Genomic DNA, 19,618 nt, shown 5'->3' with positions numbered 1-19,618 from the left:
GAAGATTGGTCATATTAAGGAATGTGTTATATCTTGAGTATTCTTTAAAAGTATTTTTTTTTTTACAAAAAATACTAGATAAAAAGATATAGTATTTTACTTGCTACCTGAATAGCTATTTGCAGACGGTGGCTGGGTAGAGAAGTATTGATGGTTTACTATCCATATTGTCAGAAGGCAGGCCTTAAGAGTGATTTGGTTGAGTTTGTCCCTTGTTGAACTCCAACAACACTAGTCTAGATGTCTCTTCTCTCATTTCAATTCCCTTAACTCTTCTGTGAACTACAGGGACTGATGGGATCCACAAGAGGAGAAGAGGCCACATAGGTACAATCTGATCCAATGCCTCAACCACCCTCTTATTCCAAGTGGCAACCGAGACTTCAGATGGACCAAGCAGCAGACCAGTAGGAATATTCCACAGTCTCTCTGAAACCTATCTGGGTCCATCAATTGCTGGTATGAACCAATGTAATGTGTCAACCCTCTTGAGATAAAAGTAGGGGTTTCAAACAAACATTTAGCTAGCTGAACTCATTGTTGCAAATAAAATAATACCATGATTGACTCTATTTCTTTTAGGAATCATTTTTTCATTCTCTATGATATGGTAGAAACAATAGAAATCTGATTCTAATCGGGCCCAAACTATTTATGCAGTTTTGAACTGTACAGACAGCAGATGCATTAACCATATGCCTATTGACATTAATATCCTTACATTTGCCTCTTCAAATACATAAGAACTAATAAAGCAATCCAATCAACATTTTTAAAATCCTTTCTAAATCCCTCAGATTGTGCCCAATTCTTTCTTGTAATTGGAATCTGGAGTATTTCTATAGGAGTTCATAGGAAGCTGTCACCTTAGATTTTGGAATAAATTGATAGTTCTTTCACCATTTTGACTCTGCTGGATGTTTTTCAACTTGTATGGAAAAAAGGACCCTAGATTTTAAACAGTACAGCTTCTCAATTTAATACTTAATTTTAATAGGTTTTGAGGGAGCCAATACAACACCAAACTGAAACAAGGAATCTCTGATATCCTTCAGTGTCCAGACTACTTATTGCTAAATGAGGAATAGTCAACAATTATATTCCACAAATTATTCAATAAGTATCTTGGCTGTGTGCCAAGCCTTTTCCTCTACCTATTTTTTTTTTTATTTTTTCTGACTTATCATTTTTACTTTTTTATATTGTCATTTTGGGAATTTTATTTTTGTGTTGTCGGTCTCTGGCAGAAAGTTAAACAAAACAAACTGCTGTTCCCTATACATGCTTTCTTTTCTTTTTTCTTTTTTCTTTTACTATGTGGTCCAAAGCCAAAGTTTGTTCTTTTTAATTCTATCTGACCACAAGGGGGCACTTGCAACATAATTTTATATCACTGTTTAGCACCTTTTCCTCTTAGACTAGAGAAAGTAGAAATGTTTCAGACAAGGATATCTACCAGGAATACCACAAAATAAAATGATTTGTATTCTGCATTACCTTCTAAATAAGAAAAATAGCTCAGCAGGTACATAGTAAAATCTTTGATGCTGTAGATCACTGGAGAATGTTTGACTCCAAGCATCCATTGTATTCCCTTAGATTAAAAGACTGTATAGTATTCTTCCATGGTAGTGACAACATCACTGTTGATCTCCAACCAATCAAGGAGACAACGGACAACAGGTTCAGTGATATAAGGATTATAATTTTGCTGAATACAGCAGAGTATGTGACGAAGGTGGCACCCTTTTTCAGCATCTGCAAATAGAAAGTAAGCATGGGATTATAAATGGTGGACTGTTGTCCTTCTCTTTGTTAAAGAATAGAATTCTTACATAGTCTTCCTGGTGCAATTGCAGAACTCATCATTCAGTTAGGAGGGTGGCATCTAAAGGTCTGGCACTTTCATTCTTCCTTTTTAATACTAACAGTGAAGAATAAATGAGTAGCTTAAGAACATCATGTCCTGGTTCTTGTATTCATTATTTTCAGACATGAAAGTCTATGTTTTAAACAAAGGAGTGAATAATCAGGAGTAATTGATTTCCACTTAGGATATTTTCTTTCTAATAAGAGGAAAAATTGAATGGCGATAGGAAGAGGGAAGCTTGTTGTTTGAAAAAAAATCCAAATTGGTGCTCATTCATCACATAACTGGCAATATTTTTTAGCTTTTAGGTGGGGTACAGTATAAGGTGGGTGGGAAATATTTGCATCCTGGTGTAAGAACTTCTATAACTTTTGTTCAGGGAAAAGAAGTAATCTGATATTCTTGTGGCTTAAGATACACCGACTTATTCTTTTTGTATTTTTTTTAAAGCAACACAAGTAACATTGCAAAAATTTGAATGTTTCTTCAGCAAATATAATAAATGTCATAGGATAAGCATTCCATTGTGACCGGTAGAGGTATCTATTGAGCAGTATCTATGAGTCACTGATGAGGAAACACAATATGCAAGGTCACTCTTATCCCACCTTGTTTTGATTCTTCTCCCCTGTCCTAAAAGAAAATGCAATTGTCACATATTCCTAATTTTGTCCTTTAATATGTTTCTTTTGTACCTTGATCTATTAAGGCAGAGGTCTCCAACTTTTCTCGGTTGGCGGACTGGAGGGAAAGGGATGGGGAACCATTTTATGCATACACTTGCGCGCACACACACAGCACCGTGAGCACACATGATGCAAATGGAGCAGTGCTAGTGCCCGCCTGACACTCACTAGCACTGCCCTGTTTTTGCTGCAGGGGCACTAGCGCCACCCTGTTTTCACCATGCGCCGCCCCGTTTTCATAGCAGTGGTGCTAACGCGAGTGGCCTAGTAGTGGGCCATGGTCCACAGGTTGGGAACCCCTGTATTAAGGCATCAGGGCTTCCTTAAATGAGCTCAAATTTAATGTTTCAGATTGCCAAATACATAACAAAGAAAGATTTTTCAATATTGTGCTTCTTTTCTTTAAAGATGCCTCACTTAAACTCCTAGAAATGCAATTTGGATCAATATAGAATGCAAAGAATCAGCTGGGAAGAGTAAAAGAGACAGTAAAAAGAAATGAGTTTGGGCAATTGATCTCAGACAAATATTTTAATACAGAAACCAAAAAGTATCTAAAATTATAAGAAAATATGTAAAAGAACTCCCTACAAGCATTTGCAGATAATTCCACTTTTTATATTGTGTGAATTATACAAATAAGAAATAACAGAAAATATACTTCTGTTTGCAATTAAGATAGCGAGCCTACTTACATTTTGGTCTCTTACAATTAGCTCTGATAACTTCAAGAGTTACTTTGTGCAATTCTGTATCCTGTTCAGTAACCTAAAATATAAGGATAAATTGCTAAATAAAAAGGTTTACAATTCTGAATAAGTCAGACTTGATTCATCAGAAATGTTCAAACAACAGATTCAAATTTAAATCACCATTTACAAACTACAGTCATGAGATTCTTATATTATCTATTTACTACTAAAATGATTGTGCCTTTAACTCTTAATTGGGCAAAACTATGCATCATAGGGCATTTTTTTTCCAAAATGCCTAACTTACAGAATACTGGGACCCATGACTCCCAAAGAAAAGAAATTTGGGGAATTTGTGGTTGCTTCACCACTGCAGGGCTGCTGCTTCACTGCTGCGCTGACCCAATCAACTACAGCCAGATGATTCACATTTTCAATGTTCCCTGACAGCTTCCCACAAATTCACGGGAGTGCCACTACCTATGTTCACACCGCTCATACTGCACTCCCTTGTTTCCTCCCCCAGCTGGTAATAGCCACTTATCGGCCTTCTGGAAAGAGAAGAGAAGGGAAGGGAACAGAAAGAAAAAAGGGGAGGGAGGGAGGGAGGGAGGGAGGGAGGGAGGGAGGGAGGGAGGAAGGAAGGAAGGAAGGTAGGTAGGTTTCAATGCTCGCTGTCAGTTTCCCACAAGGAAACTCAATGGGCAAGCTGACAGATAGTTGAAAGTCATTCCGTCTCACTTATTCTTTGCCCACCCAAGTTCATTTTGTTTTTCTGTTTAGGTAAGGAAATATTTCTGAAACGATAAGCCACAAGGGGCACATGTTATCTAGTGCTATGCTGAAATGTGGCCGATATAAACTCGGCATATAACAGTACTATTCAGCCCAAGATTTCTACTTATTGATACTATATGCACTCAGCTCCAATTTCTGTTTGAAAAAGAAAATTCTTTCCTTCCACATTTTTAATGAAGGTACCCAATCTGCATCTCCCAAAGTTACATATGAAATTAAATGTTCTTGTATCTATTTATCTAATCATTCTACCCATTTCAGATAATCTAAAATGGTATTTTCAAACTGTGCTATTCATTTGCCAGTAGCATTAGCTTGCCACCAGCATATTCCATATAATAACCAAATGTAAATAGAGTAGGATGCAAGAAAAACTATACGGCCTTCAATACTTACATAATACATATTCTGGGGAGTCTTTGATTTTTGAAAAAGAACACCATCTTTCTGCAATAATTTTATTGCTTCCATGAATGACTCTCTAATCAGTCTGGAGCATGGACCAGCTTTGGAACTTGTCTGATGGGAAAACAGTAAATAGCAGATAACATAATGGCATAAGAAGGTACGAAGACAAGTTATATGCCTGTTTAGGCTATTTATTTCATTTCTTAGAGTGAGAAGACCTTACCTTTAAATAGCAAACTCTTTATCCTGATGATTAAATAGACTGCAACTAGCAGTATTTCAGAAGTTAGAAAAGTTTGCTGCCTAAGCAATTTACCTAAGGAAGTGCTGATGAATTATTAATATAATAGAAACAGTAAATGAATGAAGTAAAAGATTTACCAGCGGAAAGAAAAGAGCTTCCTAATTATTCCCTTTGGAATAACTGAAAATAACATAACTGAAGTCAGGCTGTAATTAAAGTCATTATATAAACTGGCATAAGGCTCAGCTTGGACAGAGTTGTAAATCATGAAATACTTTGGAGTGATAGGAAAAGTACACAAGAAATGGGTAGCAGCTTAGGAAAAACAACAGAGGAACATCTTAGGAAACCTGACTTCTGTGGTTTTCTTAACTTTATGTTCCCCTCTTAAAGAAGTAATGCAATATGGTTGAGCCAAGCCACACTCCTCCTTTGTTTTCATTATTTTTATTCTCTGAAAGACATGGAGTGTCTGGTAATGATATGCCAGTGGAATAGCAGGGTTAAAATGTTCTGTTCTGATTTCATTTTACTAAAAATAGAAGCTCAGAGCAGCGTACATATTCCTCTTTTGTTTATCACAATCATTCCATAAGATAACTTAGGACTCGCTCAAGGTCAGTTTCTTATCTTCGTGGCTGACATGGACTTTAAAATGCTACCATCCAATTGTAAGTCCAGTATTCATCCACAGAAATTGCTGCGCTGTTCCACCACATTGTAAGTTCTGCCAGCTTGGGGTGTGTGCAATATTGCATTACACAGAAAAAAGGATGGGGCTTATGACTCTGAAATGTTCCTGACGTAAGTCTGACCTCCTACAGATACTCCTGCTAAAACTCATCCCTGCTGTATAGTATTACTTGATCTAACTAAAGTTTTAGCCACAGAAGGAGTGGCTGAAAGAATAGGAAACAAGTATCAGGAAGTGATTAGATGGAAAACATATAGAAGATAGATTAGAAAACTCAAAAAGGAAAACATTAATTCTACTGTACTCTGGATGTGTAATCTAAACGAAAAGCCCAGATACTCTGTCCTCAATAATATTTGATTAGTTATTAGGAAGACTGAAATATTTCTATAATTCTTGTATGCTTTTTTAGCTCAAAAACAAAAATCATACTGGAATCTGTTCTTATCTGTGTTTTGTTACAAGAGCATACAGATAATTTATAAACTGTACTACACGCTAGTGAACTTCATGTTACTCTACCAAGTTGTATCATCTTAGTATTGTCTACAATCAATAAATTTTGCTCTTTCAAAACCTTTATGAGCCAAGATTTAGGCCAGAATGGTGTTCATTCTTATGAAAAGTGTTCATGAGGCCATGAAACTCTAAGGCACACATACCCAGCATAAGTGGATAAACTCTTTTTATATACATTTCATTTCATTATGATACACATATTAGAGCATATTAGAATTTTTTTAAATACATAAGATTTGCCAAGCTCAGTGAGTAATTTATTAACCCAATGATTTCTATAGACATCTATGGCATAATAAATATATTTCTCTTTAAAGTACTAACAAATGTTGGTCAATAAACATATAGATAATCCTTGACTTACAACCATTTGTTCAGCAGCCATTTGAAGTTGTGACAGCGTTGAATAAATAATGCTTATGATTGATCCTCGGAGTTCCAACTATTACAGCATCCCCATGATCACATTATTTTGATCTGGGTACTTGGCAACTGGTTCGTGTTTATGATTAGTTGCAGTGACTCATGATCACATGATTGCCATTTGCAACCTTCCCTACCAACTTCTCCACTGTTGCTGGGGTAAATCTCCCCAACCTGCATAATCTCTTCCCGCCCATCTGTGCTTGAGCTGCATCAACCACTCATGCAGCCTCCCTGGCCTGTGCTATACCTCTTCTGCACTCTTCCCAACTTGTACCACATCTTTGTGCACCCCTTCATACCCTCCTAGACCCTCACCATGCCTGCTCATACTCCTATGGACCCTCGTGTTCCTCTCCAGCCTAGCCATAGCCCCTTGCCTGCCTGCTGGCTTGAGACTAACAACTTTGTGTTGGCTGCCTCACTGACTTTGGTTATGACTTTGGTTAAGCTGCCCATGAAATTCAGTTAATAACAGCAACTTGGACTGCAGGGATTGCAGTTTATAGCTGCATCACTTAATGACAGAAATTCCGGTTGCAACTGCTGTTATAAATTAATGATTATTGTACACTACATTTTTGATAGCCTGATTATTAAGACTGAAATATATGAAGACTGACTATATTGAAGTTGTTTGCAATATGTACAATTTCTATTTGTTGTCCAAACAAAAGAGTGCTCAGAGGTAGACCTGAAGTGAGAGATACGCATTTGAGGAATAAAGAAAATCATCCATTCAATTTCCTATCAGTAATCAAATTCTTTAAACATGTTAGAGAAATTTTAGTATCCTGCAGCCTTCCTAAACAATTTGAGACAATCTAGCTGTTCTCATAGTAAGGAAGTTTTCCCTAATCTATTCCAAAACTTGCCTTCCTGTAATTTAATCAACTTCCTCATCTATAGTTCCAATGTATATTTGTTCTATTAAATATTTGAAGATTGCTATCAGACCAAATTTTTCATTCAGTCAACTTTCCATGGGGATAAAGTGACATAGTTTACTCTCCCCGTTTATTAGTGTCTTTTGAATGTTGTGCAGTTTTCTTTAAAGAAGGTTAATTAAAAAATCATAATATTCCAACTATATAGTGACAGGAGACCGATTGAAAATTGACAAAAATACATAATCAAATGCTGTTTCGTGATAACTAATATGTTGCATTATTACATAAATAGCTTTGAGTAAATTACCTGAATACAGGCTGATAAACCATAATACTTTGATAAAAATAATTGCTTATGAATCCTTTGTTTTAAAGTTGGATGCTATTGAAATATATGGTAATTGTCAGAGGAAATTCCTTCTTTCTGTTCCTTCATAGTTAGTGGATTAATTGAGGTTAGATTATATGATTATGCAAGAGCTCTTGCTATTTCTCAGCTGATAAGAAATAAATACATCACAAGAAAAGAATTAATTCTGCTGTAGTACGAAGTGTTTCTGTATGTTGTGTTTAAAATTAAAAAAGATAATTTAGTCAAGATATTGGAACTTTATCCCAAAACTAAGAGTAAAAATAGAATTGTTGATTCTGAGGATGCAAGATTAAAGGTGAGGAAGACATTCTGTCTCCACAGGAACTGAGCTTGCAGTTCTGAATGAAGATGGAAGCAGAAAGCTCTAGAAATTCAATATGCATTATGAGAGGTTAACAGACTAAGCTCCTTTATACATTTATTGTTTGATCATGATGCTTTTAGAAGATAAATCTATAATTTGAGTTTAGCTAGGAAGCTCAAAGCCAACATACAGTATGCATTAAAAGAAAATATTACAAAAGAGTACAGATTTAGTGAAAATGAAGAGAAGAGAAATGAGAAAAACCAAGAATTAATATGCATGATAGCTAAACATTCCATATGAAAATGGCAGCTATTTTGGTTGCATTCAAAAAAGGGTTGGACCTGTTCAAGAAAGTCATGGAAATCAATGGCTATAAGCCTTGACAGCAGTGTGACTGCCTCTGAAAAGCATCTGCTGGAAGACATGTGGGCTTCCTTGTGCAGTTGGTTGGGTACTGTAAAAACAGACCAGAAGTACTAAATGAACTAGCATTGCTTATATTGTGCTCTTATGTAACAGGAATGTTCCTAAACTTGGAAAATACTGTCTTCTATAGGGAAATTGATTCTGATTGGTGTGCTTGGACAAAAGTAACATAGGATACTAAAAAAAATTGAAAAGGATATTATTCACAATTTTAACAATGAGCAGTTGGAACTGAGGAATGGGAGTTGGTAAGATTGTGAAATATATATAAACAAACTCCTAACTTGCTTGAGCACATTACCAAATTAGACTAACTTGAATATTTAGGAGTGCTTAATTTACTGAGCTGATAATTTTCAGTTTCAACCAGAATTTATTATAATAGCAGCTGACAAACTGAACTGAATCCTTCTGTACTATTTGCTCCTTTTGTTTTATATCAATGTGAAAAAAGATCAGCAGAGTTCTTGTTTAAATTAAAATCCATTTAATTACATTTCAATGACAAACATTTGTTTTATAAAAACAAATGGTTGTCAGGAAACAACCACTAGGAAAGAGTTCACAGAAGCCTTTGTAAATGAGAGATACAGTTTTATTGTTATTTCAATTGAGTGATCATTTTTGAGGGTTGACGTTAAAAAAATAGTGTAAAGAAAAGAAAAACTTGCCTAAACATTTTAATTCTCTTGAAAGAAAATTGTAAGATCTAAATTAAACACATTGATATCTTGCTATAACACTACCAAAAAAATAATTTTAAATAATGTTTGTTCTATCCAGAATTTCAAATGATACAAGTATTTTCTGCATACTATGAACTTTTTATAAGCAAATTCCTATTTAACCAGAAGTGCAATGTAAAACAGAAACATTATGCTATTGAAAATCAGTCAAACTCTCAACAAGAATTTACTTTATGAACAATTCTGATTTCAATTAGAGGTTAGTGGCTTGGAGACTCCTAAATCTCTCACCCCTAAGATCCTTTCCAAACAAGTTGAAATGCCCAGGAAGCAATATGATGTGAGGCAGATGTCAGAATTCTCTGATAGAACATTACAATGAATGTCCCATCTTTGTAAGAAATTGGGCCTTAATTAACCTGCCCTTAAGTTCAGGAACTTGTAAAACTTGTAACTTGTAAAAGGCATTACTTGTAAAAAACATAAAATTCCAAAATACTCTCTAATATAATAAACAGTGAGTTAAAGATGAATGTTGAAATCCAACATATAATGTTGCATTGTAGTTTGGTCTATATATTTAATAGGTTATCAAAAGACACTTAAAAGCCATGCATAATATCAGTTATTTCACCCAGCTCCTGGATGATTATTAAAATCTCATTAAAGCAAGTGTCTAGATTAAAACACCGGGTTTAAGGATGAGCCACAGTTAAGAAAGGAGCCTAGTGTAGCAAAATTTAACACACACGGTGATTCAAGTTAAATACATAATGCTTCAAATTCATTTCACAATACTACTTAAACCAGAGTTCTCCAACCTTTCTGGGCTCACGGCCCAGAGGGGAGAGCAGCTTCCAAATTACTGCATGGGCATGCGCGTGCATGCACGCAAATTGGGCCACACCCACTGGCACATGCAGGAATGGCCGCACCCCCTGCAACAGTTAGCGCCCATTCACGCATGCACAAATGGGCCACGCATAAATCCCCTTGCACTAGCAGCCCGTTCATGCATGCGCAAATGGGTCGCACCCCCGTGGACACACGCCCATTCGTGCATGCACAAACAGGGTGTGCATGCCCCCATGCTAGCATGCGCTAACAGGGCCGTGGGCGCTAGCGCAAGTGGGGGGAATGCACACCCAGGTCAGCCATTTCTGCGGCCTCCTGGCCAAGAGTCTAGGCCGCAGCCCATAGGTTGGGAACCCCTGACTTAAACAGTAGTATACAATGATACTGTCCCAGCTTATATACAAATTCCATTTAAGAACAGACTTTGGAAATGGAACTCATTCTTAAACTGGGTACATCTAGTATTAATTTTTTTTAAATAGTTTTTTAATTGTCATAACTTGGGTCTAAAACAAGAAGTATACAAATTATTAGGCTGGCACTCCATTAACAGATGTGAATTTTATTTTTTTAAATATGCAACAATTGTCTAGCCCTAACACTTAGTTCATTCTTAATTAATTAATTCTCATAACTTCTCCTCAGAAGAAGAGAAAAACTTCTTAGAAAGTCAACTTTACTCACTTGCTCAGCAGTGGTACCAAGTTCATCTTGTTTGGCCAATGATACCAAATCCTCAACTGTTTCTAATTCCTGCTTATAGAAGCTCTGAATTTTGTTCTTCAATAGAAAATCCCTTATTTTTTTACTCAGATTCATAACAGAACCCAGTTCATCTGATGCACCATGATTACTATTAATAGAGAATAAATAAAATTAAAAATGCAGAGAAAAGAGTTTGAACAGAGACCAAAATAAAAAAGTGTCTAAAACTAATAATGAAACTATAGGAAGCTTTCCAGAACTGTTGAACATCTTGTAGCGATAATACATTCTTCACAGGTAAAAATGCATGCATTGATTTAAAAATGCATTCATAATACACTTGTAAAATTACATATATAGCCAATCCTTATTTAATGACTACTTCAGATTTTTACAAATGCAATGGCAGAAATAAATGGTAGTAAAAAATCATTTTCTCACCAATATGCATGCTTAGGACCAAATTTCTGTGCCTGACATTGCATTCTGGAGTTAGATTAACACTGGTGTTGCTGTACAAGACAACGTTATCTAAATAGAGATCACAGAATTTAATGATCTTCATAGTAGCTGTCAATCATATGGTTTGCTTAGTAACCGTGTTGCTTAATGCTATTTCACTGGAACGGATTGCAATGGCTAAATGAGGACTGCATATAATTTTGGAACTAGATGGCATGATTATTACCTATCTCAGTTTTGCTATTGGCACACATGATAAGAGAGCACACTAAGCACATCTCTGCTTAAAATGTGGCTGACACATTTGATTACTGCCAGCTACTGTATTGTTTTGACCTTTTTTTCTGGCTTCTCCAACATGACCTGTATGATTGGGAATTATGTGAGTTGCACAATATATTTGGAAAGAAATAGATCTTGGTTGATCTGTCATGGAGTATCTGAAGCTCAAGAATTGGACTTGAAAATGAGAATATAAGTGGCATATTTAGGAAAGATGTCCATTTATTTTACTCAATGTGGTGCCATCTTGAAAGCCCACTGATAGTCAAGGGTGTAATACTTCTTTTAATTTGCCAAAGTTTACATTACAGATTTAAGATGATTTTGCTGAATTCATCTAAGAATTTATCTATTTATTCTAGGTTTATCAACTATATCTCTTTCTTATTTCATCCTATATTTATTGATTCCTCATCATTCTTCCTGTTTCCATACAATGCTTCTTATAAAATAGCCTGTTCCATTGTCTCTAACTGGGATTCACATTTCCATGAATTAACAAATTAATACCATATCAAAGCTGAGTTATCAATATGTACCGTATAGTGTTCACTGACCACTGTGTTTCTTCCGGGAACTGGAATATCTTATCATAAATATCCCTATATAAACGGGGAACTTCTAGCATTCTGGAAATTTGAGTTTCATACATAGGGTCATCAACTTTATCTGAAAAGATATGAGAAATGTAAATGTGTTGAAATTGTTAATAGTGCTTAATCGTGCTAAAAGATTATTTACTACATTTCATATATAAAATAATTCAAAATTCATCAATATAAGAGGAACTACATAACAGAGAAAAACAATCTTTGCTGAAAAATGTTCAGATTACAATTTGCAACTTTAAAATAAAGATAAAAATGCATACTGCTGTAAGGTAATTACTCACAATACATGGAAGACTTAATTTCCCGTTGTTGCCTGTAAATTCGAATGTAACCACGGACTCTGATTAGATCACCAATTTCCAGACTTGTTTTTTTTCGAATTGTTATTTGGAGATTTCTTATCAAGTCAGTTAGATTCAGACTACTTAAAGTACTAGGCTGAGTTTCCAAATCTGCAAAGAAATATATACATTTCATAAAGTGCTATGTTATTAATAACAATGTTCACGATAACATTAAAGACATTTTCTCAAGTACTACAATTGTGCAGGTCATGTGTCCACAGAGATGTATTTTTTCTCATTTAAAAACTGCCACTCTCCTGTTTAGGAAAGCAGAATCATGATGAAAAAATAAAACAAAACAGGGATAGATAAAGCTATAAATTTCTCAATTTTCTTTTCTTTTTTCTTTCTGTGACATGTATTTTTAGACTTATTATTGAGCTTATGTTCTACCCCAAACATTATCAACCTGGGAGTAGTATACATATCTGACCTCCAAATACCAGATTAAAACATACTATTATTACAACTATAATAAAAATAGCATAAAGTGCTATAATACCTATACTATACTTATATATCAAAGAACATATAACCCTTAACCAAGCAAATGCCCCATTCTGAGAGGAAACAATGCTACAACAGCCCATATCTCAAGGGCTACTACAACAATAAAAATTTCATGAGTAAGCACGATATGAAAAGGCCAAACAGGGAAAGGTTAGTATCTGAAAACAGCCATGGCTGCAGCATATATTGAATAAAAGATGAAAACATCAGCCACAAATATTACCTGGCAATTCTTTCTTTTCTGCTAAAGCATTTTTCCAACAGGTGCAGCTTATTACGCCAGTGCTATCATCCACTAGAAAAGAATAGTGATAATTTAGAATCAGTGTTTCTCAACCTTGACAATTTTAAGGCATGTGGACTTCAACTCCCAGAATTCCACAGCCAGCATTGCTGGCTGTGGAATTCTGGGAGTTGAAGTCCACATGCCTTAAAATTGTCAAGGTTGAGAAACACTGTTTAGATCATTTTGATAGATGTTTTTCCCCTTGATCTCCCAAAGACAAACGACTTACATTTTAGCCAGTGATATTGGGGTTTAAAACTCTACCAGCTTCTTCTCATCCACTTTTCTTAGTTCTAAAAGTTACTATTTCCTACTGTAAGGAATTAATATAGAAACTATCTTTCTACTCATAATAAATGATTCTGTCTTCTTGCAATCCTTATCTGGGATTGATAGAAGCATTTGTAAAATGATATCAAAGCAGATTAACAAGTATTTGAGGTAAGATGAGCGTATCTGTTTGTGGAGTAATATATATCATTAATGCTAGTCTCCTCATAAGCTGAGTATATATTGAAGAGCAGCTGAGAAAAGTGTTATTCTTAACCTTTCTTGTAGTGGTTTAAAAGTCTGCTTCCATTATGCATGACTTTCTATTTCTGATCATTTCTATTTTACTCTCTGTCTATAAGGAACCATTTTTGAAAATTCTGCAAGTCCTATCCTTCTGTTCTGTTAATTATTGAGGTGCATTATGTTAGCCCTGTAAGAAGTATTGTGATTCCTGAGAATGGTTAAAGTCTGGCAATGATTTAGCTCCTCCTTGCTTTCCTATGCACTTTGCTAGTTACCAGTAATTGTGCATTATTCAGTAATGAATCACAGACTCTGTAAGAAACTTTTTTCTTTGATGATGAAATTATTATAAATAATGTTAAGGTAAATTTCAGATTTTTCCTTAGAAAAATAAAAAAGAACTTCCTATTTCTTTCTCTTGCAATTTCTATGCACAAACAGGAGAGTTTCATGAATCATTTAGGCTTGGCAGCTGATGCAACACTTGCTATTCAGCTCACCAGCTGCACAGCCTCATTTTTAAACTGAAAGGGAAGTTGCAACTTATTTTGGATAACTCAGCTTGATTGTGGCTATGAGAACAGGGAGGGGCACATTGGTACACAGTCTGAGAAATGAACTAAAAATAGTCTGACTATGTGGAGAAACAGAGAACAAGGATCGGAAACAGATAACTATTCCCAAGAAAATACTTATTTTTACTTATTTCAGTTTGGGCAGCAATAAAAAACTGGTTACAAAATGAAAAATGGAAGATTTACAATGAGAGTGAAGAAAGGATGATCAGAAAGAGAAAACTATGCATTAATAGAGTCACAGTTTCTCTCTTTCATACCCAGAGCTTCTGAACTACTAGAAACATTCAAGGCAAGAATAACACTTGCATTCCTCACATTGTTTAGATATGCATAAATTCTTGGCATAAAGCAAGTGGTATAGTTTAACATTTAATTTAGGCATACAATAGTTACTATGCCTTCTTATACATTCCCAGAAGGCAGTACTAGAAGAAAGTTACTCCATTCCCACCCCATGCTCCAAAGCTGAACAACAGCACTTGCTTTATGCCAAGAATTTGGGTATATCCAAATTTAATGTGAGGAGTGCCTCGGGAAGATGTTTCCCTTTTGATTCATAAGATCAAAGTTTCTGCCTCTTAGCAACTATCTGAAATCAATGGCTTTGGTCACCAAAACAATTAGGTTGCAGTATTATCAGTATATTAATAGGCAGGTCATTTTTTTATTTTTTGTCATCCATCTCTGAGAGGAAAATCTAAAAAGATGTCAGAGAGAAGTTTTGAAGGAGATGTGAATTAACAAACTGAAGGTTATTCCAGATGTCAATCATCATACATGCCATTGAACACAAAGGAACTTGTTTCTGAGTATATGTGCATAGGCTTTCACTGTTAATGGAAGCAGTATTTTGAATGATATAAACTTGATCTATAATTTATATAATTATATAAACTATAGTTTATATAATTTATAAACTATAATTTATATTTTTCTATATATTTGATTTTGTAATGACATTAAACATGGTGCAAGAAGATAACTTTGATGGAAACATGCAGTATATGTTGCTTGGGAAAAGAGCTTGAAGCATTTTTTTAAAGTTATAAACAAGATAAAATTCAGAAGCAACTCAGACAAATACTTCCTTAATTCATTGAACTATGAGGAGGAGGAGAAAGGTATACAGAACCATATTAATCAATCTTAATATAAATAATTCTAACTTTCCTATAGAGGTGATTTCCAGTTTGGTCTACCTAGAGCAGGGGTGTCAAACTGCCGGCCCACGGGCCGGATGCATCATGGCAAAACCATGCCCACCCCATTGCTGGCAATGGAAAAAAAGTTGCGATATGTTGCGACACGTCACATGACGTTGCGAGTTTGACATCCCTGACCTAGAGGGACTGACACATATATTTTACACATAATTAAAGACAACTTTCTCTAGAAATATTGATTCTACAGAATTCTAAATTAATATTCAGAATATTAATCCTACTAAAAATGAAAATAAAACTAAAAAACAAACATTTTGAATTATCAATTACCTCCATAAATATAAAAGGAATCTTTTTCTTTTATTAATATCACTGTACCAAAAATATCCACTTGTCTTATTGGATGTCTGTTGTAAAAGAATATACCTTAGGAAAAAACAAAAAATGAAAAGTGTATAGTCCTAGATTTAGTCCTTTAAAAAATATTGTCTTAATCCCAAAAACTACTAACATTTTATTCTTAATCAACTAATATTAATTTTAATAACAATTTCACATATCCTGATCAAGAAATTCAAAAGATTATTACCACTGATATAAAACAATTGATCAAAGTACAGTTTAAAATATTTTGATTCATTAGTTTGACTACGACAAATATGTTATATTTAATTCAAATGTTTTAAACTTATTTTGTAATTTAAGACAATGAAATTCGATTAAACTTTGGTAAAAAAAGACAAACCATAGATTCACAATTAATAGGGTATAGACAACGTACTATCATAGGCTTTACCCTGCCCCAATTTGTGTACCATAATTTGTATACATAAAATTATCCCTTAAACTTTCTTCAGCAATAGCCATTTTCCACATGAAGTGTTATATTTGAGTAGCAGCTCAGAATATAAATTACTTATAGCTTCAGGGAGAATAAAAAAAAGTCAAGTTGGTAGCTGAGGCAATGCAATTGAAGCCCCATTCCTTTGTATGGGCATGCAGTGTATGCATGACATCCTCATTCCCTATTGGAAATACCATTAATAGAGATTAATATGGAACTCACTTAAATGGCAGTTGTTTTATATTCTACAAACTTTCTTTTCTGCCATGTAAAAACAAAGATTCATTCTTATCTGGATGACAAACTTGCCACCCCAACTAATGATTAGAAAATGCCACACCCTTAGTTATATAGTACTACAATTACAAACATTTTATTTTCATAGTCTGATTCACTATTCCGTTTGTGAAGAGATGGAAGGTCAGGAAGTTTGCATGAAAAGTATCCAATGATTATTTTTAGGCTGGTGGAAAATAAGAAATCAGATAAGCATATTATTGGCAAAAAGACTGAGCCAGTCCCTTTTTTTTTTAATTTCACATTTTTTCCAGTGTTTAAAATATTCAAGGTTATGTACAAAAATACAAAAAGCTGTTATACAGTAGTTTTTTCTTTGTTGTATAGTAACTATACAATCTATACCATAGTCTATTCCAGGGGTATCAAACTGCTGGCCCGCGGGCCGGATGCGTCACAAGGAAACCGTGCCCACCCCATTGCCGGCAATGGGGAAAAAGCTCCGATACGTCATGTGACATCACACGACGTCACGAGTTTGACATGTCTGGTCTATACTATTGATTGTATAGTTATAGCAATCAGACAGCATTAAAACAAAGAGTTCATTTAATTAAAAGCCATGCCCTTACCTACATGTACATGAAGACACAGAGTTTTTAGTGCAAGAAAAATCATAACATCACATATGTTGCACAATTAATCAATACTTTGGAAAGACTCACATCGAAGAATCAATGGAGGAAAGCAACTTTATATAATTAATTCTTATAAGGTTCAAGAAATAGATAAAGTAGATTTAGAAACACAAAGAATAGAACAGAATCAAATATATACTTTTATATTTTATATTTTATATTAATTAAAAACTGTTAATTTAAAATATTACCAGAAAGCACCAATGAATTATTTTAAATAACTACAGATACATCTAATTATTTTTCCACAGTTATATTAGATTTAAGTTGTTCCTTCGTTATCCAAACAAATGAAAAGATTCTAGTTTGAATTCTCTAAAAGTAATACAAAGTTGGAATGAAAAGGAAGAGATTTCAGCACATTAATGGAAGTGCCAAAAGAATAGAGACAATTTGTAGTCAAGATTATCCACTAAAACATAATATTCTTGATTTTCAATAAAACAAGCTATACTATTGTTATCAAGTTCATAGCAATTTCATTACTTACCTGGAATCTGTTTAGACTCTTTCATTTCTAATATGTCTTTAATGTATAGTCTTGCAAAGCATGAAAATATGGGATTCAAACCCCATAAAAGTGATGGGACCTCATCTTCTGTAGCTGCAGCAGACATTCCAAAATGATTTAGCTCCAAGAATAGATTAAAGTTGATATGAAATAAGTCTGATGGAAGCAAAGCATATGTAATATAAACCTTCAGATGCAGCATAATTTTAATTGTGCTCTGCACAAATAAATATATCATAGGATGTGAGCTGAAATAGACTACAATCAACAAAAAAAAACCTGAAAAAATGCTGTCTTTCAAAAATATTATATCTAATTATGTAAAAACTTTACTGTTATAATACGGAATCTGGAAAATAAAAAGGACATACTTTAAATTGGGAGTAGTCAAATGCAAAATTTCTACATGTTTCTCCACATAGGCCCTCAACCATCACTGGAAGGCTTATAGCAGTTTACGCAAACTTATAAATTCTGGCATGTATTAATAAGTAGGATACCTTTTCGGAATTACACATGTTACAGGGAAACAAAATTCAATCCATCAGCTCCTAAAATTCTGTTGTTTTAGAATATAGGTAAAAAGACAGCTATTTGAGAATTTAGGCAGTTCCCATTTGGTTTCTCTCGTTTCATGTTATTTCAATAGGGGGAGAGCACTTATTTTTACTTCTTCCATTAATTAATATTCTGACTGCCTTTAGCTTTTTTTGGGAGGTTTGTCATTATAAAAGTTTAAAAATATTGTATGATATTAAAAATATCTACTAGTATTAATAGTCTTTTACTGAAGTCATTTACAAGAATGTTTAAAAACTTGAAATTCAAGCTTTAAAATGGATATAATTAGCTCCATAGTGGTTGGTTTACCTTCTGAAAAAAATAATGGGAAGGCCTATTAAGGAAGTATAAACACACACAATTAAGATCCAGAAGACTTAGCATGATTTCTAAAAGGGAAACTATGTTAGACTATGTCAAGCATACATACATAGCAAAGATAGGCAAATAGGACCAGGGAGAGCTATCAAACAACAGCTAACCCTGGCTTTATATAATGCAGAACTGTCTTAAAACAAAACAAGCTGCTTTTTTCCAATGCCTCTACCTGAAACCTTTTACTTGGCCTAGCCATTCGGTTTCAGCAGAAATGTCTTCTGCATATGTGAGTGCAGAAGACTACTAAGGTTTAGTATGGCTGGCTTCCATGTTCAATAGCAGTTCCAAAACAGTGCTTAGAAGTAGAAAATATCTGCAAGCCTTCATTAAAATATGTTTTAATTAAGCATTATCAAAACAATATATCCATATGAGGCTTCACACAAGCTTACCTATCTACTCCCCTATACCTAATACAGCATCTATAGAGAAAACATGAATATGTGAGTTCATACTTTTGCACTAATGAATGGAAAGTTTAATATCAGCAATAATAAGGATCATGAAATTGGGGGTGTAAATGAAAATATGGAATGTAATATAAAATTTAGATAAGAACTGCAGATAGGTCAACGCATACTTTGCCAATGTGACCTGTCCTTCATGCTAGATCAAGGTACACTTCCTCTCTTCCAGTAACATTAATAGAGCAATTAGAAATATAACATCAGTCATTAAAGAATGACTCCTGTAGTTTCAAATATAAATTTTTTATTATTTTCATCATAAAAAAAAAGCACATCACAAATACATCACAATGTAAAAACCCTACCCACCCCCACCCCCCCGGACTTCCCAAACCAAATCCCAGGCTAATATTCAAATATAGGTAAACAAATATTAATATCTCTAACTCCACAAGCTCTATTTATAAACAATCCATCTCCTCCACATTAATAAAAAAATTATACATTTAAGTAATTCAAATACACCAAGGTCTATATCAATTCAGCAGGTATCACCAGTAACTCTTCCTCTCTATTAAAACATGATTATCATATTTATAGTAATAATGTAAGTGCATTTCAATTTCTAAAAAATATATTCTAACATTTCATCAA

The 19,618-nt window shown here is 34.3% G+C and overlaps 1 protein-coding gene across 1 annotated transcript in view; it reads right to left on the bottom strand.

Annotated features, from left to right (window-relative positions):
* Nucleotides 1-1,318: 1,318 nt before the first annotated feature.
* STN1 (STN1 subunit of CST complex) overlaps nucleotides 1,319-19,618 on the bottom strand; it is a 23,553-nt gene continuing 5,253 nt past the window's right edge. The window contains exons 2-10 of the mRNA XM_015812789.1: nucleotides 17,598-17,774; nucleotides 15,659-15,754; nucleotides 13,009-13,080; nucleotides 12,213-12,383; nucleotides 11,860-11,989; nucleotides 10,556-10,724; nucleotides 4,443-4,565; nucleotides 3,252-3,324; nucleotides 1,319-1,758 (exon numbers count right to left, since the gene is read on the bottom strand). Coding sequence (XP_015668275.1) covers nucleotides 1,601-1,758; nucleotides 3,252-3,324; nucleotides 4,443-4,565; nucleotides 10,556-10,724; nucleotides 11,860-11,989; nucleotides 12,213-12,383; nucleotides 13,009-13,080; nucleotides 15,659-15,754; nucleotides 17,598-17,724 — 1,119 coding nt within the window. The 5' untranslated portion in view covers nucleotides 17,725-17,774 and the 3' untranslated portion in view covers nucleotides 1,319-1,600. The remainder of the gene's footprint in view (nucleotides 1,759-3,251; nucleotides 3,325-4,442; nucleotides 4,566-10,555; nucleotides 10,725-11,859; nucleotides 11,990-12,212; nucleotides 12,384-13,008; nucleotides 13,081-15,658; nucleotides 15,755-17,597; nucleotides 17,775-19,618) is intronic.

The sequence above is a fragment of the Protobothrops mucrosquamatus genome, unplaced genomic scaffold (genome assembly GCF_001527695.2).
Source record: "Protobothrops mucrosquamatus isolate PMUCROS unplaced genomic scaffold, P.Mucros_1.0 scaffold110, whole genome shotgun sequence".
Lineage (NCBI taxonomy): Eukaryota > Metazoa > Chordata > Lepidosauria > Squamata > Viperidae > Protobothrops > Protobothrops mucrosquamatus.
This window is presented reverse-complemented; position numbering and strand designations above follow the sequence as displayed.